Source organism: Lepidochelys kempii, chromosome 7 (assembly GCF_965140265.1).
Source record: "Lepidochelys kempii isolate rLepKem1 chromosome 7, rLepKem1.hap2, whole genome shotgun sequence".
In the NCBI taxonomy this organism is placed as follows: domain Eukaryota; kingdom Metazoa; phylum Chordata; order Testudines; family Cheloniidae; genus Lepidochelys; species Lepidochelys kempii.
In genome coordinates this window covers 97,392,049-97,410,225 of record NC_133262.1, presented here as the reverse complement: position 1 = coordinate 97,410,225, position 18,177 = coordinate 97,392,049, and the positions used below count along the sequence as shown (strand labels likewise).

Below are 18,177 nucleotides of genomic sequence, written 5' to 3'. Positions count from 1 at the left end.
TGCATTTGTGTATATCTACCTACACAACAGCAACTTTCAAACTTATCAAATGTAGTGAGAACAATTCTTCCAGGTGTTCGGGAAAATTTGAAAACCTTTTGGCATTGTAATATTACATTAATTAAACTCAATAGCTTCTTAGTACTTTTATACACAAAGCCCACTTCTAAGTAAGTCCGATTAAATAGTGAAAATTAAAACAAAAAGTCTACAATAAGGAGAAAAAGCAGCAGAAAATACCAGCACTGGAAAAATAAGACATCCTGATCATAGAATCATAGAAGATCAGAGTTGGAAGGGACCTCAGGAGGTCATCTAGTCCAACCCCCTGCTCAAAGCAGGACCAATCCCCAACTAAATCATCCCAGCCAGGGCTTTGTCAAGCCTGACCTTAAAAACTTCTAAGGAAGGAGATTCCATCACCTTCCTAGGTAACTCATTCCAGTGTTTCACCACGCTCCTAGTGAAAAAGTTTTTCCTAATATCCAACCTAAACCTCCCCCACTGCAACTTGAGACTATTACTCCTTGTTCTGTCATCTGCTACCACCGAGAACAGTCTAAATCCATCCTCTTTGGAACCCCCTTTCAGGTAGTTGAAAGCAGCTATCAAATCCCCCCTCATTCTTCTCTTCCGCAGACTAAACAATCCCAGTTCCCTCAGCCTTTCCTCATAAGTCATGTGTTCCAGTCCCCTAATCATTTTTGTTGCCCTCCGCTGGACGTTTTCCAGTTTTTCCACATCCTTCTTGTAGTGTGGGGCCCAAAACTGGACACAGTACTCCAGATGAGGCCTCACCAATGTCGAATAGAGGGGAACGATCACGTCCCTCGATCTGCTGGCAATGCCCCTACTTATACATCCCAAAATGCCATTGGCCTTCTTGGCAACAAGGGCACACTGTTGACTCATATCCAGCTTCTTGTCCATTGTAACCCCTAGGTCCTTTTCTGCAGAACTGCTGCCTAGCCATTTGGTCCCTAGTCTGTAGTGGTGCATGGGATTCTTCCGTCCTAACTAGTCCTTGTTAAACCTCATCAGATTTCTTTTGGCCCAATCCTCTAATTTGTCTAGGTCCTTCTGTATCCTATTCCTACCCTCCAGCGTATCTACCTCTCCTCCCAGTTTAGTGTCATCTGCAAACTTGCTGAGGGTGCAATTCACACCATCCTCCAGATCATTGATGAAGATATGGAACAAAACCGGCCCGAGGACCGACCCTTGGGGCACTCCACTTGATACCGGCTGCCAACTAGACATGGAGCCATTGATCACTACCCGTTGAGCCCGACAATCTAGTCAGCTTTCTATCCACCTTATAGTCCATTCATCCAGCCCATATTTCTTTAACTTGCTGGCAAGAATACTGTGGGAGACAGTGTCAAAAGCTTTGCTAAAGTCAAGGAACAACACGTCCACTGCTTTCCCCTCATCCACAGAGCCAATTATCTCGTCATAGAAGGCAATTACATTAGTCAGGCATGACTTGCCCTTGGTGAATCCATGCTGACTGTTCCTGATCACTTTCCTCTCCTCTAAGTGCTTCAGAATTGATTCCTTGAGGACCTGCTCCATGATTTTTCCAGGGACTGAGGTGAGGCTGACTGGCCTGCAGTTCCCAGGATCCTCCTCCTTCTCTTTTTTAAAGATACTACATTAGCCTTTTTCCAGTCGTCCGGGACTTCCCCCGATCACCATAAGTTTTCAAAGATAATGGCCAATGGCTCTGCAATCGCATCTGCCATCTTCTTTAGCACTCTCGGATGCAGTGCATCAGGTCCCATGGACTTGTGCTCGTCCAGCTTTTCTAAATAGTCTCGAATCACTTCTTTCTCCACAGAGGGCAGGTCAGCTCCTCCCCATGCTGTGCTGCCCAGTGCAGTAGTCTGGGAGCTGACCTTGTTCGTGAAGACAAAGGCAAAAAAAGCATTGAGTACATTAGCTTTTTCCACATCCTCTGTCACCAGGTTGCCTCCTCATTCAGTAAGGGGCCCACACTTTCCTTGACTTTCTTCTGGTTGCTAACATACCTGAAGAAACCCGTCTTGTTACTCTTCACATCTCTTGCTAGCTGCAACTCCAGGTGTGATTTGGCCTTCCTGATTTCACTCCTGCATGCCTGAGCAATATTTTTATACTCTTCCCTGGTCATTTGTCCAGTCTTCCACTTCTTGTAAGCTTCTTTTTGTGTTTAAGATCAGCAAGGATTTCACTGTTAAGCCAAGCTGGTCGCCTGCCATATTTACTGTTCTTTCTACACATCAGGATGGTTTGTCTCTGTAACTTCAATAAGGATTCTTTAAAATACAGCCAGCTCTCCTTGACTCCTTTCCCCCTCATGTTATTCTCCCAGAGGATCCTGCCCATCAGTTCCCTGAGGGAGTCCAAGTCTGCTTTTCTGAAGTCCAGGGTGATGGTAGAGGGTGATGATAGAGGGTAAACCCCTGTAGCCTTTGTCAAAGATACTTCAGTCTCCCGAACTGTCAAGCTATCATCTTTCACAAAACCACACTGGCAAAAGGAATCTCTCTGTAGTGGCTGGTCTAGATAGAGGATAAGAGCCTATTATTGCTTCCAGTTTTTCAGCTACATGTGGTAAAGCTCTTTGATATTGATCTAAAAATTCTGTTGTTCATCCTTGCTGATAATCTATGGTGGGGGGTCAATGTGATTCCATGTGGAATTTCTGTTTGCTCAGTTTGCTTTAAAGAAAAGGGGAAAAAAAGAAATAACATAGAACAAAAACTCTGTTAAAATAACATTGAGTGCCAAATCAAGCACTGAAATGTTAGGAATTACCAGAATTAAGCTTATCTGTATAACCTTGTCAACCACAGTCCTTGTGCATGTACACTTGTTATTGTTCCGTTTAACGTGCATATTGTGTGACACGTAAAGGCTTTGACCAGGTTATGTTACTGTCTGTAATTGCATGATAACATACTATTTGTTCTTCAGGACCCCTGCCTCATACAGCACACAGGATGGACAGCAAATGAGGCAGAGTGTTGCAGGAAGAAAAAGTACTTTCTTTTGTGTCTAGAACACTGTACTGGGACCAAGAGAGCTGGGTCTATCCCTTGCTCTTGTTACTGCCCTCCCATGTGTTATTGGGCAAGGATATCATAATGCATACATGCAAAGATATGGAGTGAAGCTTTCACAGGGAGCCTTAATTCTGGTGTTTCCTACCTTTTTGAATGTTTGATGTGGCAACATTAATATTTTTCAAAATATTTTGTCTGTAATTACTTATACTTATACTTAACATTCAGAGGTGTTCCAACAGTAAGAACTGTTGACCATGAAGTAATCCAGGTAATGTTTTGGATCCCTTCTTGCTAGCATGAAATCAGCATATTAATAAACACTATGATGCTGAGGATATTAGGATGCCAAGGCTACCATTTTGTATGTGACATGGCACTGTCCCTTTCTGGAGACATGTATTAGAAGAATAGCCCTGATTTTTGGATGTGCTCATACTTAGCTTTGGTTCCTCTTAAACTGAGAAATACTCATGTTTTGGAGTCTCTATACAAATGAGAAAAGAATTGGTTGTAGATTGCCACAAAGGCAGCTCAAAATTAATGTTCAAACTGGAAATGCAAATCAACTCAGGTCAAAGTGAGATCTGGTAACTTCATTAAAGTCAGTGGGATGATTTTGGCTTTTTGAAGCTGTGCTGTACTGGAAGTTGCCAAATTGGAAGAGGTTCCTTTCTGACAGGAGTAAAATGTGGTTCTCGTTGGGCACTCATGCTGACCATGCTGGTCATGACCCATGTTATCTCCAGATTGTTCATTTTCAGAATTTCTAGTGCCTCCGAGTTTTGGGTGTGTAAGCAATGCAGCAGCAAGCTCTGAGCTCATGTGCTTGTGACAGATTTGCATAGGAAACTGAAAATGAGCCATGTCCCAAGAAGCAGCTTAGGGGTTATTTTTTGTCTTTGTGAATTTTGTAATGACTCTTTCTTCAATGGCAGCACCAGGGTGAAATTGGTTAGTGCAGACATTACTTATGCTTGTTATATGAAGAAAATTTGGAAAAATTGTACTGAAACTGCTCTAAGCTATTAATTAAAACTATGACTTGGTATCATGAGGATACTGGGCAGTGACTATGTCTTATTTCAGAAAAATACAATTACAACTTTTGCTTGCAAAAATCTACTTAAGGCATAGATAAACTGCACATAATGAGCCCCAAACTGTCTGCTGTGTTGTTTTTGGGGCTGTCCTGTCCTCAAATCCCATTCTTGTGAAGATGGAGAGGGAGCCCCTACCAGATGATCCTCTGGGGTTATCCAGCAAGTGTAAACACCTTCAGATGTCTCTTAGGGTATGTCTATTCTCCAGTGCAAGCCCAGAGTTAGAGGGACTTGAGTCAACTAACCCATGTTAGGGGTGGGCTTGAGCATCTACATTATATCTTAACCCTATGACTTTTCTAACCTGTGCTTGAACCTAGGGCTCTGGCATCCGCACTGCAGTGCACAGACCCAAGTCAAAAAGTCAAAGTAACCATATACCAGAGTCCCTAGCAACCCCACCCCCAAAATGTGGCTGCTCTAGCCCTGGGATCATGGTGCACTGGGAGAAAACTTTACTGCCTGCCCTACACGTTACCAGGAAGCAGCTCATTTTGCAAAAGGCTTGATTGGTTCGCTCTCCATTGCCAACCCAGAAGGGACTCTGATAGTGTGCTTGAAGATCAGTGCTCAGAAGAGAATGAGTTAATGCTGACCTGAGCTGCTGCCGTTCACGAAGCGTGGGTGGCTTCCATTTTCAGTGGAGTGGATTGCAGATTATTGGGATAGAGAGGACTAAGGAAGTTGTCCCATGGAATTATGAGAGAATTCTGGCTGATTCCCAGGACGCAAATCAAATAGGGCTGCATCTACACTGCAATGCAATAACGCTCAGATCCTGGATTCCAGCTTAACTCAAGCTCAGACCCTACAGTGTCCTGGAACCCTGGGCTTGAGCCCTGGGTTAGCACAGTTGCAGTGTAGACACAAAGAGGGGGGTTAGGCTTGAGCCTGGGATCAAGCATGGCTTTATGTTGCAGGATAGACATACCTGTGTGGGTATATCTACACAGCAAAAAAAAATAAAATAAAATGTGGCTGGCCCATGCCAGCTGTCTCGAGCTCGTGGGGCTTGGGCTGTGGGTCTGTTTCATGGCTAAGTAGATTTCTGGGCATGGGCTGGAGCCCAGGCTCTAGGGCCCTGCGGGGATGGAGGTGCCTAAGAGCCCTGCATTGGCCTGTGTAGAGGAACCACATCAGTTCCATTACATCTGTCCCCTTCCTCAACCATGAAGGAAGGGGCCAGATTTTTGCCCTTCCTTCTTTGTGGTGCACTCCCTTATCAATTTTTCACATATATCAGTATTGTATGGGGAATGAGGATGGCATGATCTGTCAAATGTACAGTGACAAGGTAGGTGAATCCCAATGCACTGGGGGTGTAGCCGTGCTGGATGCTACTACAGCTTTAGAATGGAGTTAGGGGTTCCTTTCCCGCTCCACACCAAATGGATAGAGGAGGATTTGTCCCAGACTGCGTTGGGTTAAATTGCTCTATTCATGATTGGATAACTAACTACAGCACTTCTTTCAGCATGAATCTCAGCAATATAGTTCCAAGCTATGATATAAGAAATCTGATTTTGTTTGTCAAAGCTACTTCTAAACTACAGTAACTTCTTTATAGAGTCATCATCATTAAAGAGCCTGGAGAATCACCGGGAGTCCTCATAATGTGAAATTGATGAGATCAATAAAGGAGATTTGTAAATACCAATTTACAGAATATAGACTCTTGAATTAAATGCTGTAATACTTAAGTTTAGGGGATCTTTTCAGGTACAGAGCATCACGCTTTAAGAACCTTAGAGTTTATACTGTAAAAGGGTGGGCTATATGAAATGTGATTGATTCATATAACTTCTCTAATAAAAAGTAGTGTTTCTTATGTTGGGTTCTTGTGCAACTAAAGCAAGAGATGTATTCATGGGTTACCAGAAAAAGTCAATTCTTAAATTGCAAAGAGCTTCAGCTACCAACCATATTACATCATCAAAACATCTCACGGACACTCAGAAATAAGCTGTACTTCTGTATGGCAGTGAAGCAGCAAATTGAATTCTCATAATATGTTTTGAAAATGAGTCTTGTTAGGTTTGATGAGGTGGAAAAGGTACTGAGATCACTGGTTTGTTCCAATACATTCAGTACACTTTACTTGGCTGTTTGCCATGGCTAATCTTTTTAATGGCAGTATAGCTTCTAAACCCATTTGGTAGAAAGTTATGCATCTCAGTTTTATAATATCACACCAAGTAGGGTGGTAAATAACTTTCTATTCAAGCATGAAAGCCTTTTTTGTTACAATCCCAGAAATCTTATTTTAAAAACCTTATCTTGAAAGCCTCAGTAATTCCTTTATGAATTCAGCAATAAGCAGAATAAAAGGCAAACCTCCTGATTTATATTTATTAGTTTTTAAATGCACCTATCCAGTCCTCTTACTCAAAGACTTATGAGTTCACCTATCTAGCACTTATTTCTAAAAATGCATCAATAATTTAGGAACAATGTCCAACAAATTCAGTCCTCCCAGAACCCTCTGGATTCCTCAAAAAACTCCCCACTCGCTCACTTACTCTCCTCTTTAGGAAAAGTCTGGGAGAACAACTGAGCCTTACAGCATGACCTTGAAGGTCAGCAAATTCAAAGTTATGGAGAATCCAAGTATTAAGTGGATCCCATTGTCAGTGATCCCTCACTGAAAAGGAACTGGTTTCATCCCCCTGACAGCTAAACCAGGGGCTGTTGTCTGAAGTGCCTGAGATGATTTTGACTCAGTGGCCTCACATGGATGTGGTCTCTGAGGTAATCAGAGTCCAACCTATTTAAATCATTATAGGTTACTTCAGCTGCATTTAGAAATTAAGCCAAAGCTATCATAGAACCCACACATGATGGAGTGTCCTGCTAGAAAATGTCCTTAAACAAATAAACCATCATAGTCTGTGGAGTGGTCTACAGAGAGCATATTGCAGTGTCCCCTTCTCAAAAGGACTACTGTGGTGAGGTCTGTATCCGACAGACAAAGATGCATCCTTCGAGACATCTTTCATTCTCATCAACTGCTACTACAGGGACATCCAGAAGTAGTTGAAGATCCAACAAAGCCCCCTGGTTTGGTTGGACAGTTTCCCCGCATTAGAGAACTGATACCACCTCTTCGGTGTCTTCACATTGGTTCCTTGAACCTCCCAGTTTAACTCCAGTCTTGTCCGGATTGATTTGCATCCAAAACTCAAGACCTGATTCCATCATTCTTATGTGTGAGAACTACTTAAAACCATTGTGGCAACAGAATAAACTTGGATTTAGTAAGGGATACTGTAGCATGTAGCAGAAAATGGTAGTCCTCAGTGCTGTGTCAAAATTTAAATACCAATTATGCAAATGAATGCCTCTCAAGTCAAAGAATGAACAAAGTTAAGAAGGAAACGTGGCCTGACTGACCCCTGAAAATCTGCAGTTTAGCTCATGTGTCCAGGTACTTATTGTACCCAAACATGTCTGTCTGGATTTGGCCTAAGCATTGTCCCATTAATATTTGCTACTACTGTAATTGCACAAAGAGGAATAAAACTTAAAATAATCAGGAGAAATAAAGAAGAGCCATTCTTTTCAGAATCCAGTTTTTTTCAGAAGGTGTAATTTTCTTGGTTGCTATTCAACTATTTATTTATTGTCGGACTGTTCCCAGTAACATCACTCAGGAGCAGCAGAAGGAATATTAAGCAACATGATGCCATTCTATCCATTCTGTGGTATTGTTTGGTTGGCTTCATAGTAGAGGTTACAGCTGATAACTCTTCTTTTGCAGTTTCCCTGGGTTTTTTTCATTAGGGCTGAACCTTGATTGTGCTTGGCTGTAGATAGTGATGGTAGGGTTGCCAGATGGGTAGATAAAATTTGGCTAAAGAGAGGGGATGAAAATTATATAACAAGGAACTAATGGGTGTCTTGTGATGTTAAAGCGCAGCGGCTCCCTTGCTCATTGCTTGCAAATATGCTTAGACAATATAGTAATGCCAGTAAGCTTCATTAGATCAGCATCTATATTGAATTCAAAGAAAAATACACCCACATATACATTCCATCATATCTGCTTTATTCCAAACACCTTTACCAAAGAGACAAAATATGTGTGTGTGCTATTACTGTGACTTCAGATTGAGTTATGGCATTTTATAAAGCTTTTTAGTTTTATTTCCCCTTGTTTTCATTTGCCCTTCGGTCATTATCTCCCCCTGTATCACCAGCTGCCCATTCTTTAAGAGAGAGCCCACAGCCATCCTTCCCCTTGAGCCATCAGGGAGCCCAGCAGAGCAGCCAGAGCTCACCTACCACTTGGATCTTTGTATTTCAGTGAAGCCTAGGCCGCTGTGGGGTTTTAAAGCCTCTGACGCTGTCTCCTGTGTAATTCCTGAAATAGTTCCCCCTTGAGGAAGTGATTCAAAGGAAATTTAGTGAGAAGAACATCAGTTTCCTGAGTACTTCCCCATGTTAATTTATACCCCAGAATCATGCAATGGTCCACTGTGTTCAAAGACTTTGTTCTTGCTTTAGTCCTTCTCCATTGTTGTTGTTCTTTTATTTATTATTGTAGAGCCTAGGAACCCCAGTCATAGACCCCATTGTGCTAGGTGCTATACAAACACAGAACAAACAGCCAGTCCTTGCCCCAAAGAGCCTACGATCTAAGTATATGACAAAATTGAACAGATGGATCTCTAAAAATAAGCGCTTATTTTCTCTCCAAAAAAAAAAAAAAAGTCAGGTGAGAGTATGGTGCTTTGAGATTTAAAGGGAGATGAAGAAAAGTTTTGAAATGAACACATAACTTTTTAGACTAAAGTGAGTTTATGAGGATGAGGAGAGAAATAAAGGTAAAGTACGCCAAGTCATTGATTTTTATTCATTAAGGACCAGCTCCTGTGAGGTGGTAAGCACCCTTCTCTCTCATTGAAATCCAAGGGGATGAGGACATTGAGCACTTTAAAGGAAGTGCTCAGCACCTTGCAGGATTGGGCCCTAAATTTCGGAATGGGAGGGACATATGTGTTAAACAGGTACATTTTGAAAGAACTGACTTTTGCAGGTTTAAAAAAAATCAAGATGGTGTGGATTGAGCCAGTGGCGATGAAAGCTGCCTTACAGAAAGTTTAAAAAGTCAGGGTGGTTGCTGACAGATGTTGCACTGATTCTTTTCCAGTTATCCATACAGTGAAGATTGTAGCCAGGGAAAGCAGTACATGAATACTAGATGTCCAGCTTGGTGTGATAGAATTCTGATGTCACATTCAGCCAAGGAACTGATTCTAAAAGTAAGTACACCCGTGTGATCACATTATTTTCTAGTTATTTCTTCGTTTCTCTTCAACATAGTGTTTGTTTTTGTTTTTCTATTTCTTGCCTCTCCCTGAATTCTTAACTGTCCAGAGTAAACCCCAGGATAGCTGAAGACAGCAACACCAAAGCAATGATCACATTTTTCCCTTATGCAAAGTTTTTCATCTGATGATCTTAGTGTTTTACAAACATTGTACAGTTAAGTTTCACAAATCCCCTCTGAGACTTAGAGTCCCTTGGTTTCAGTGCATAGTGATAAGTCTAATTTTGCCAATGCCATAGCAACAGTGTAGCTCAAGAATTTCCCAGATTCCCTCCCCTCCCTTCCTCCTCCCTGGCCCCTTTTTTTGCTGTACAGATACTGAGCCAGATCCTGGGATCAGACCAAACTACACACTTCACAACAGGGTAGAAAGGGGACCTTTGTATTCCCCTTATCATGTGTGTAGTCCTGGTCCCTCATGCCAGGTTACAGCAACCTGAATGCTATCACAATTTACACAAGTTGCAAATGGGCCCAGAGAACCAAAAACACATAAGGAGATCTTAGGGGCATCCCATCCAGGCCTCTTTGCTCTTACCATGCCCCATTTTCCTGCTATGCCAGAAGTGGGTGTGAGGGACATGCTAGAGCAGTGGTGGGCAAACTGTTGCACGCGGCCCACAAGGGTAATCTGCTGGCGGGCTGTGAGACAGTTTGTTTATGTTGACCGTCCACAGGCACGGCCACCCGCAGTTCCCAGTGGCCGTGGTTCACCATTCCCGGCCAATGGGAACTGCGGGAAGCAGCGCAGGCCGCAGGGACATGCTGGCCGCCACTTCCCGCAGTGCCCATTGGCCGGGAACGGCAAACCACAGATACTGGGAGCTGCGGGCGGCCATACCTGTGGACGGTCAATGTAAACAAACTGTCTCGCGGCCCACCAGCGGATTACCCTGACAGGCCGCAGGTTGCCCACCACTGAGCTAATGTCTGTGCTGTGACTTTCTACCACGCTATAGTGAGCTGGTGATCTTGGGGTTACTCCAGAGGGCTTTATTGACAGATTGTGATGGCTGTGCAGTCACAGCAGCTTTATCACACCCACGAGTCTTGCCCACCTTCTCCAAAAACATCTTGACTTGACAAGCTTATTTAAGATCCAACGCTCTGTGTTTGTCTTCGTTTTTCTGCATACTGACGTGGTTTTTTAACATTAATTACAATAGGTAGGATTGGAAAATAAATCCTCACACTACTGGCTCTGTGTGTGTTTGTGTGTGTCGTACTGGTACACTTCAAACTTGATTTCTTTATATTTATAACCTTCTCTCTTTCCCTCTCTCATCAGTGTTGTGTATCTCATGATAATGTTTGCTTTGCAGTAAGTTACATAATTACAATCAAAAGATAACTCACTGAAACTTGAGAGTATTTTTTCCATAGCTACTCAAGTTTCTGTCTCTCTAAAGCACTTCTTCTCATGTTAACCTCTAAGAAGTGTTGGCATTAGCACCTTAAACGTTTCACCAAACCCTCATTCAGGGGTGAAATTCACCCCTCATTGCATAAAATCTGAGCAACTTGGTTTGTTCAGGGAAATTCTTGAGGTCTGGTGAATGGAATTCACTTCCTTAACTTGGGGACAGGCTGTGGCTATGGTACAGCCCCTCTGTGACTAATCCAGTCATGGGTCTGGACTAGCATTTTAAGACCTTCTGCATCTCCTGTATAAATGTTGCCAGCCAATGGATCCACAGAGATTCCAGATCTCCATCCATGATGGCCTTTTTGGGACCAAGATAGGGACCTCTTTCATGTGCAGAAGCACTGCAGTAGCCCCCATGTGGCTGCTCTGTCCAAGGCCTTCCTATACAGCCACAAGGCTGAACTAGTGAAAAGGGCCCTATGCATTTGGATTAATTTAATCTTTTAATTGGTGGTTAATGCCATCAACGAGCTCAAGATAAAGGCAATATTATGCTATTTATTATGCACAATAATTAAAATGTATATAACATCTGAATACTGTGGAACCCTAGTATTCAGTAGGAAAGCAATACCGGGAAAACAAAGTTGCCAAAAAGGGGCAGGAACGGAGAATGAACTGGATATAAGCTTTCTATGCAATACTGCAGCATAAAAAGTCAATGGAAATTTGGGCTTCATATGTAGAATCATATACCAAAGAGATGATAATTTTGCATCTCTATATGACACTGGTAAGACAGTAAACACAATATTGCATATACTTCTAGACACCCATGGAATTCTCCATAACAAAGGACAGAGTGACCAATGAGGGAAGATTTTAAAAATTAGCTACAAATCAGAGGAGATATAACTGTGTATAAATGTTTGAAGGGTGTAAACACCAGCAAAGAGAGGAATTGTTTAAGATTATATTAGGGAGTCTAACCAAATGTAATGAGACAAACTTAAACATAGGAAAATGAAGGCTGAACACCAGAGAAAATTTGTAACAATGAGGTCAATTGGCCTGAAATAATCTCCACAGGGAAGTGGCAGAAGTTCACTTGGAGCATTAAGGGCTCAATTTTCAAAATCCTTTTTAATCTTGTGTCTGCAATTTCGCATTTGCAAAATTTGGGCATGCTATTTTGGATATGGACAAAGATTTGTGCATACAAAAATTACAGGGGGAAATTAGAGCCACATTTTCTGCTGATGTAAATTGCACAGCTGCATTAACTTCAGTTTAGGTGTTCCAGTTTACACCATCAGAGAATAAGGCTCTTATACAGCTGTGGGCCACTTGGAAATTTTGGCCCACAAAACCTGAGCAAAGCAATACATAATAGGGAAGAGTACTGAATCGGTGGAGGAAAAAGCAAGATGATGTAGTAGGTCTAAGTCATTTCTAATTACTGCATACAGTCAAGAAAACTGTATTTGCCTTCCCACAGACTTCAGATCTTATTTTTTTATAAATGTTTACACTGTGCACTGTTAGAAATATTTGAAGCTTTAAAAAAGGATCAGTGAGGAAACCAAAAATACACTATTAGACGATACTTAATTGCAAGTCTGATACATTCTTATACTTTAAATAGCTGTTTATCTTTTAAAATTAGAGACAAAGAATTTCTTCGGTATAACTAGTTGAGAAATTATTATGCATTGTTTTTTTTTATTTTAACATGTTAGGTGCTTTGTTGTAGGTAGCTGAAGAATTGACTTTCAGCTCTGGCCGACTTACCTCTTATTTCAAAGAACAAATGATAGTAAATCGGCACTTTTTTGTAGAAAAAGGAGTAGTGTGTGCAAATTAGCACTCAACACAGTATGTTCAGCTCCACACACTAGGCGTTACAGATTGTACAGACATGGGGCTGTAAACAGCTTTCGTGCAACATCATCTATCATGCTATGGTCGGTTACCTCACCATCATGTTATTTTATGCTTCCTGAGCCCTAAAACACCAAAGGTTGCCCACTGCTAGGGGAGTTGCGTTGATGCCTGATAGCATGCAGTAATGAATGCTCAGCCAAGTGTATATTGTTTCTGCTTGTGCGCTGCTGTAATTTGTTTATCTGTCTAAAGATTATGCAGTTGAAAATCCACAATTTTATGCTGCCTTTGTAAATTATCAAGTCGCTTTTGATGAATGTATCCCCACTTCCGATAGTGGTGGCATTATGATCTTGAAATATTGGAAAGTGCTCATGCATACAATGCAGAAGGTTATGTTTTTATATTTTTTGGCAGACAACCGTGCTATAAAGTAAATCTGACCTTAAGCTTCCTTACTGCATTAAAGATAATTCAGTTTTAACTTTATAGTCCTAAATGCTGCTGTTTATATAAAGTTCTTGCCCAGTCAAACTTGACTGATTACAGATGAGAAAATCTTGACTGTTTCATACAAAATAAATGAGTATTGTAAACTATTTTAAAGCACATATATGGTTGTATTAGAGACTTGCCAGTGTGCAGACTCCAGATTTAATTAGCTTTCAGGAATTGTTTAGTATAATAAGAAATTGTAAGCCTCTCTGTGTGTTTATTCCTAAAGGGTTGTGCTCGATAAAATAGGCTGTCAAAATCACACATTCAGTGTAAATGGCAGAAAGATGAGTACATTCTATTATTCATTAAATCATAGCTGCAAAGAGAACAAGTGTATAAGAAGAAAGTTCAACATAGAGTCGAATGAAAGCAGTTCACAGGACTAGCTAGAGAAATGCTCTCCTTCAATTGAGGCTGATTTTCTTAAGATATTTTGAATGCTCTTTTTATTAAAGGAAAGTATCTAATAGAAATAGGATACTTTTGCTTTCTTCTTTCATAGCTAAATATTTTAACTGTGTTGTAGAAAATATTCAACAGCTGTTTCTACTTGTTTAACTTTACATAGTTGATGCAATAACACAATGGGGTCCATGGCTAGGGCTCTTGGGTGCTCAGGTAATTCAACTAATAAATAATAAGGATAAAGGATGTGTTCATGTTTCTGCTTGTACATTTAAAATATTACTATATGGGGACATAGGATGTTTTTTAATGAGACAATGTGAATTCCTTGTTATTCCGAGAGCGACATTCACGTCCTGTGTAATTCAGTAAAAAGATTTCTGAGCTGTTCCTAAAAAAGAGGACTGCGGTGAAACCGCTTGCTGCATTTCACTGACACAAGATCTGAATGTAGCTATAACTGAGTCCTTAGTTTCCACCTCTTAAATATTAGTTGCTAAAAGTTGTTAAAGCCCTAGAAGGGAGTGGTAGTGATTTGTAAGTATTTTATGTGGAAATTGCACAAAGCTTTGCAATGGATATTTAATGTAACATTTCTACATTTGAGCCTATGTAATCTTTGCTCTGAGGACCAAGTTGAATATGCTGTCACTAAGAAATCTTGTTGCATGTTCTTACTGAACTTCCATTCATGTAACCTTTCCTTACTTAGTTTTCTCTGAAATCTGAAGAATAACTGAACTGACTAGGCTTTTTTTTTTTAATTAGTCAGAAAATGATGAGAAGATAGTGATTTATGACCATATTGGGCCAAATGTCTGCATGGGGGATCACAAGGTAATTTAACTCAGTGTTACAGTATTGTATTATACTGTGTTTTATTAGGAACATAAAATGCGTGTATTAATTTCTACTCCTTTTATATTGAAGTCAATTATTTTTCTCCTTTTTTATTTTAAACTAGATGTTTTGGAAAATTGTGTACCAGTTGGGGTTAAATTCAGTTGAAATCAGTAGAAATGCTATATTAGAGACAAGCACGAGTTTCAGTAAAGAACAGGATAATGTTCCAGAATGCAGCATAAAAACATAATATAAATCAGTATGAGCAAATATATCTGTATTTATAATCTTACCTAAATAAAGTACCCATGGAAAACTTCAGTTTCACTTAGTTATCTAGATTGTTCCTGAATATAATTTTAATTAATTTGGTGTCTAGTTGACTATTAGAACAATAAAATGCTAACAGTACCATATATAAGCGACAGGTAAGAAAAAGAATATTTAGTGATATGCCAGTTTAAAAAGATCAAAGATGATAAAAACATAATTTTTAAGTAACCCATATAGTTAGCTAATTCTCCTCTGAATATACCACAGATTGGAACCGCAGTTAGAAATATTTGATCAATAAGCACCTGGTTTCTTTGAAAATCCTATAAACCCCTAAAAACATCTCTGATATTTTAAGACTGACTACCCGTGTAAAAATTTCAGTTAGAAATCTGAAAACTATACTGCAGTGGCTCTTGAATTATGATTTTAGGAATGGTAATGGGATACTTAAATAAATACAAATTTACAAATATAATAAGTATTTATTTATTTATTTTTACCGTCATCATTTTTGTGGAGGTAGTAAAATGTTTTTCAAAGGAAGAAGGGATTTTACGGATATACTAACTTGTATGATAAAATTTAAAGTGCAGTGTCCTTCAGGAATAGAGTAATAGCCAGATTGGATACAATCATTTTGATTTCTTTTATGACTGATTTATTTAACAAGCATCCTCTTTCAACAGAGTTAATATGACAAATGAAATAAGGTGCTATGTAGGGGGCTCAATCCTGCTTCTATTGAGATCGATGGCAAGATTCCCATAGATTTCATTGGGAGCACAGGATCAGCCCAATAAGTAGCTGTCTTCCTGAATCTCTTGAGAATTGTAAGATTACAATAATGAAGGAAGTCTAGATTATTGCATCAGTTTGTCAATGGTTATAGATTGATTCTTACTCTGTTTGAAATAATCATTACAAAGTGTTTGATCTCTTTCTACCTTTCAAGTGTATAACCCCTATTTCTCCCTAACTTGCTGCAGCCTGTGTTCCTGTCCTTTCGAATAGCTGCTGGGGCAGGTAAACCTATTGCAAATGTGCACAAGTGTTGTGTCGTGCAGTGATGTGGTGGTAAATATCATTTTTTTCCCCTTTGTTTATATTTTCTACATCATTTCCCCTTTGTGTTTATTTTTCTTTTAAAAAAATGCCAATTCTGCAACAGGAAAAAGATGCCCTCGAAATGAGAAGATCTTTCGTGAAACCACCCTGTAGCATGGAGGAGGAAAGAATAAGCAGTATATTGAAATGCATAATCCTAACAGCTGTATTGATAAATCAAGTCTTGAGTGCCACATTTTTAGACTGCTGATCGTACACTATGCTTCAGCATCTGGACTCTGTTCGGGAAAAGCCTCACATACCTCACTGTCTTGTATGTTCATGTGACATCAAGTAGAAATGTGGAATTATTTTTATATATATATATATATATATTATACGTCACGGTTCTGTTGCCAAAACTCTAATAGACAGCAGTGATGTTCTGTATTTTAGATTTCACAATTTTCAACTTTTAATAAGTGTTTGTCAATGTGGAAAAGCTACTTCAGCACATTTTAAACTTTTAAAGGTGTCATGCCTAACATTATATATCTGTACCATTTGGGGGTTTTGTACATTGGATTATATAGATAGAGATTTTGATGGTTTTAAATGGTATTTTCTTCATTGACCAAGGCTTATGGTTTGTTTTAGTTTTAGAATTTTGTTTTGTTTTTCATATTTTCTAGATTTTTTTCTCATGTTATTTACTATTCTGCCATGTAACATGGTTTTGAATCACACAGCAGCTGCTTTCTATACATACATATGTGTGTGTCTATATATATATATGTATGTGTGTGTATATATACACAGATATATAAATAATTTATAAACCTTACCAAAACGTATGCTAAATATACTTTCCATTATGACTGCTTGAGAGTGCCATATCAGCAATTAGTGTTGGAGTCTAGCAGTTTTAGTTAAGTGTACATCAACAATCAACATTTATAAAACAAATAATATATAGCTGTGCCATCACCAATACAGATATATAGTATACTATATAGCACATATATTAGCAGTTTCACTTTGTTACTCCTATAATACCTTCTTTCTAAGTACTATTAAGGTCTGAATGTGAAGTCTCTAGTTAGGTTTGGGTGTACCTTTCAAGAATTTTGTAAACTGTTTTTGTCTGTCTTTTGTTACTGTTTTATGGTGCCAAGTATTGTATATTAAAACAATAACAACATGGGAGAAGAAAATTAGAAGTCTGTTTCAGAGAGCATCTGCACCCAACACAGACTGTATTACACAAAGTGTTAGCGAAAAGGACTGTAAATTTTCTTAGTTAGTAGCTATGTACAACCTGCAACATAACCTTGTTATGAGCATTTTTCTCCCACCACTAAGTACAACATTAAAAGGTGATTAGAGAGTCTGTTGATGAAACACAAATGTATGTTTTATTGATTTAATTTAGAACACTACAGAGTTCATGGACTGTGTGATGGCATTAGATTGATGCTTGATTTTGATATAAATCACTACCATTGAAAATGATTTGATGTCCGCTTGCAGAATTTGTTTTCATGACAATACAGTCTGGGTTTGTATTAAGTACTGTTGTTCATAGGGTTTCTGCAGCTCTGCAATGTCAATGTGCCATGTTGCAATATAACCACCCGGTAATTCTACTTAACACGAATAGAGATTCAACTCATGGTAACTTTGAAGGCCTTTAGAAATGAGTACTCTGGTTCTCAAGCAATAAATCTGATCATAATGAAAAATGACTGTGTTTGTCCCTTTAATTTTGGGTGTGGGGATTATGCAGAAATATGAAGTTGTCCTCTTAATTTTCTGCTAATTGACTATATTCCTTTTTTGTCTGAAAACCAAGGCAGATAATAAGATGCATTTTTGTGTATAAACTGAAACACAATACAAACTGAGAAGAAGAAATTTAACATTGATTGCACTTTAAAATGTGGGATTCTTTTATTATAATATCGTTAATCTGACTATAACAGTGTGTTTATGGCTACTCCTAATATACCACCACCACCAGGACCTTTAAACCAGTAGCCCCTGATTGTTTTATAGATACTGGTCTACATGCTCTTTCCTGAGCTCTCTTGTGATAAAAAATAACACTGCCTCTTAAAAGAAGGGGGAAAAAACTAAAGACTTCTTTATAACTTTATATAGTTAAAATAATAAACTGTGGGACCATAAAGAATTCTAAGCATCTAAAGAAGAAACAGCTGCACAGATGACCTATTAGGGTAACTTGTTGAGTCAAGAAATTCTCAACAAAGTTAATTCAACAACATTCATTATATGCTATTCCAGTTTTTAAAAAATTAGAGGCATGATCTCTCAAATGTGTGGGTCCCAAATAGTAAGTTTTAAGAAAGATCCCTACTAGGA

General features: G+C 39.3%; 1 protein-coding gene across 3 annotated transcripts in view; it reads left to right on the top strand.

The window, feature by feature from the left end:
- Positions 1–17,537, top strand: part of INPP5A (inositol polyphosphate-5-phosphatase A) — a 430,024-nt gene extending 412,487 nt beyond the window's left edge. For 2 of the 3 annotated variants that reach the window (XM_073353963.1, XM_073353965.1), the window contains 3 exons: positions 9,300–9,411; positions 14,401–14,469; positions 15,920–17,537. In XM_073353963.1, the coding sequence (XP_073210064.1) occupies positions 9,300–9,411; positions 14,401–14,469; positions 15,920–16,066 (328 nt within the window). In that variant the 3' untranslated portion in view covers positions 16,067–17,537. Of the gene's footprint in view, positions 1–9,299; positions 9,412–14,400; positions 14,470–15,737; positions 15,826–15,919 lie in introns of all 3 variants that reach the window. The other variant, XM_073353964.1, reaches the window with a different exon arrangement.
- Positions 17,538–18,177: the final 640 nt, after the last annotated feature.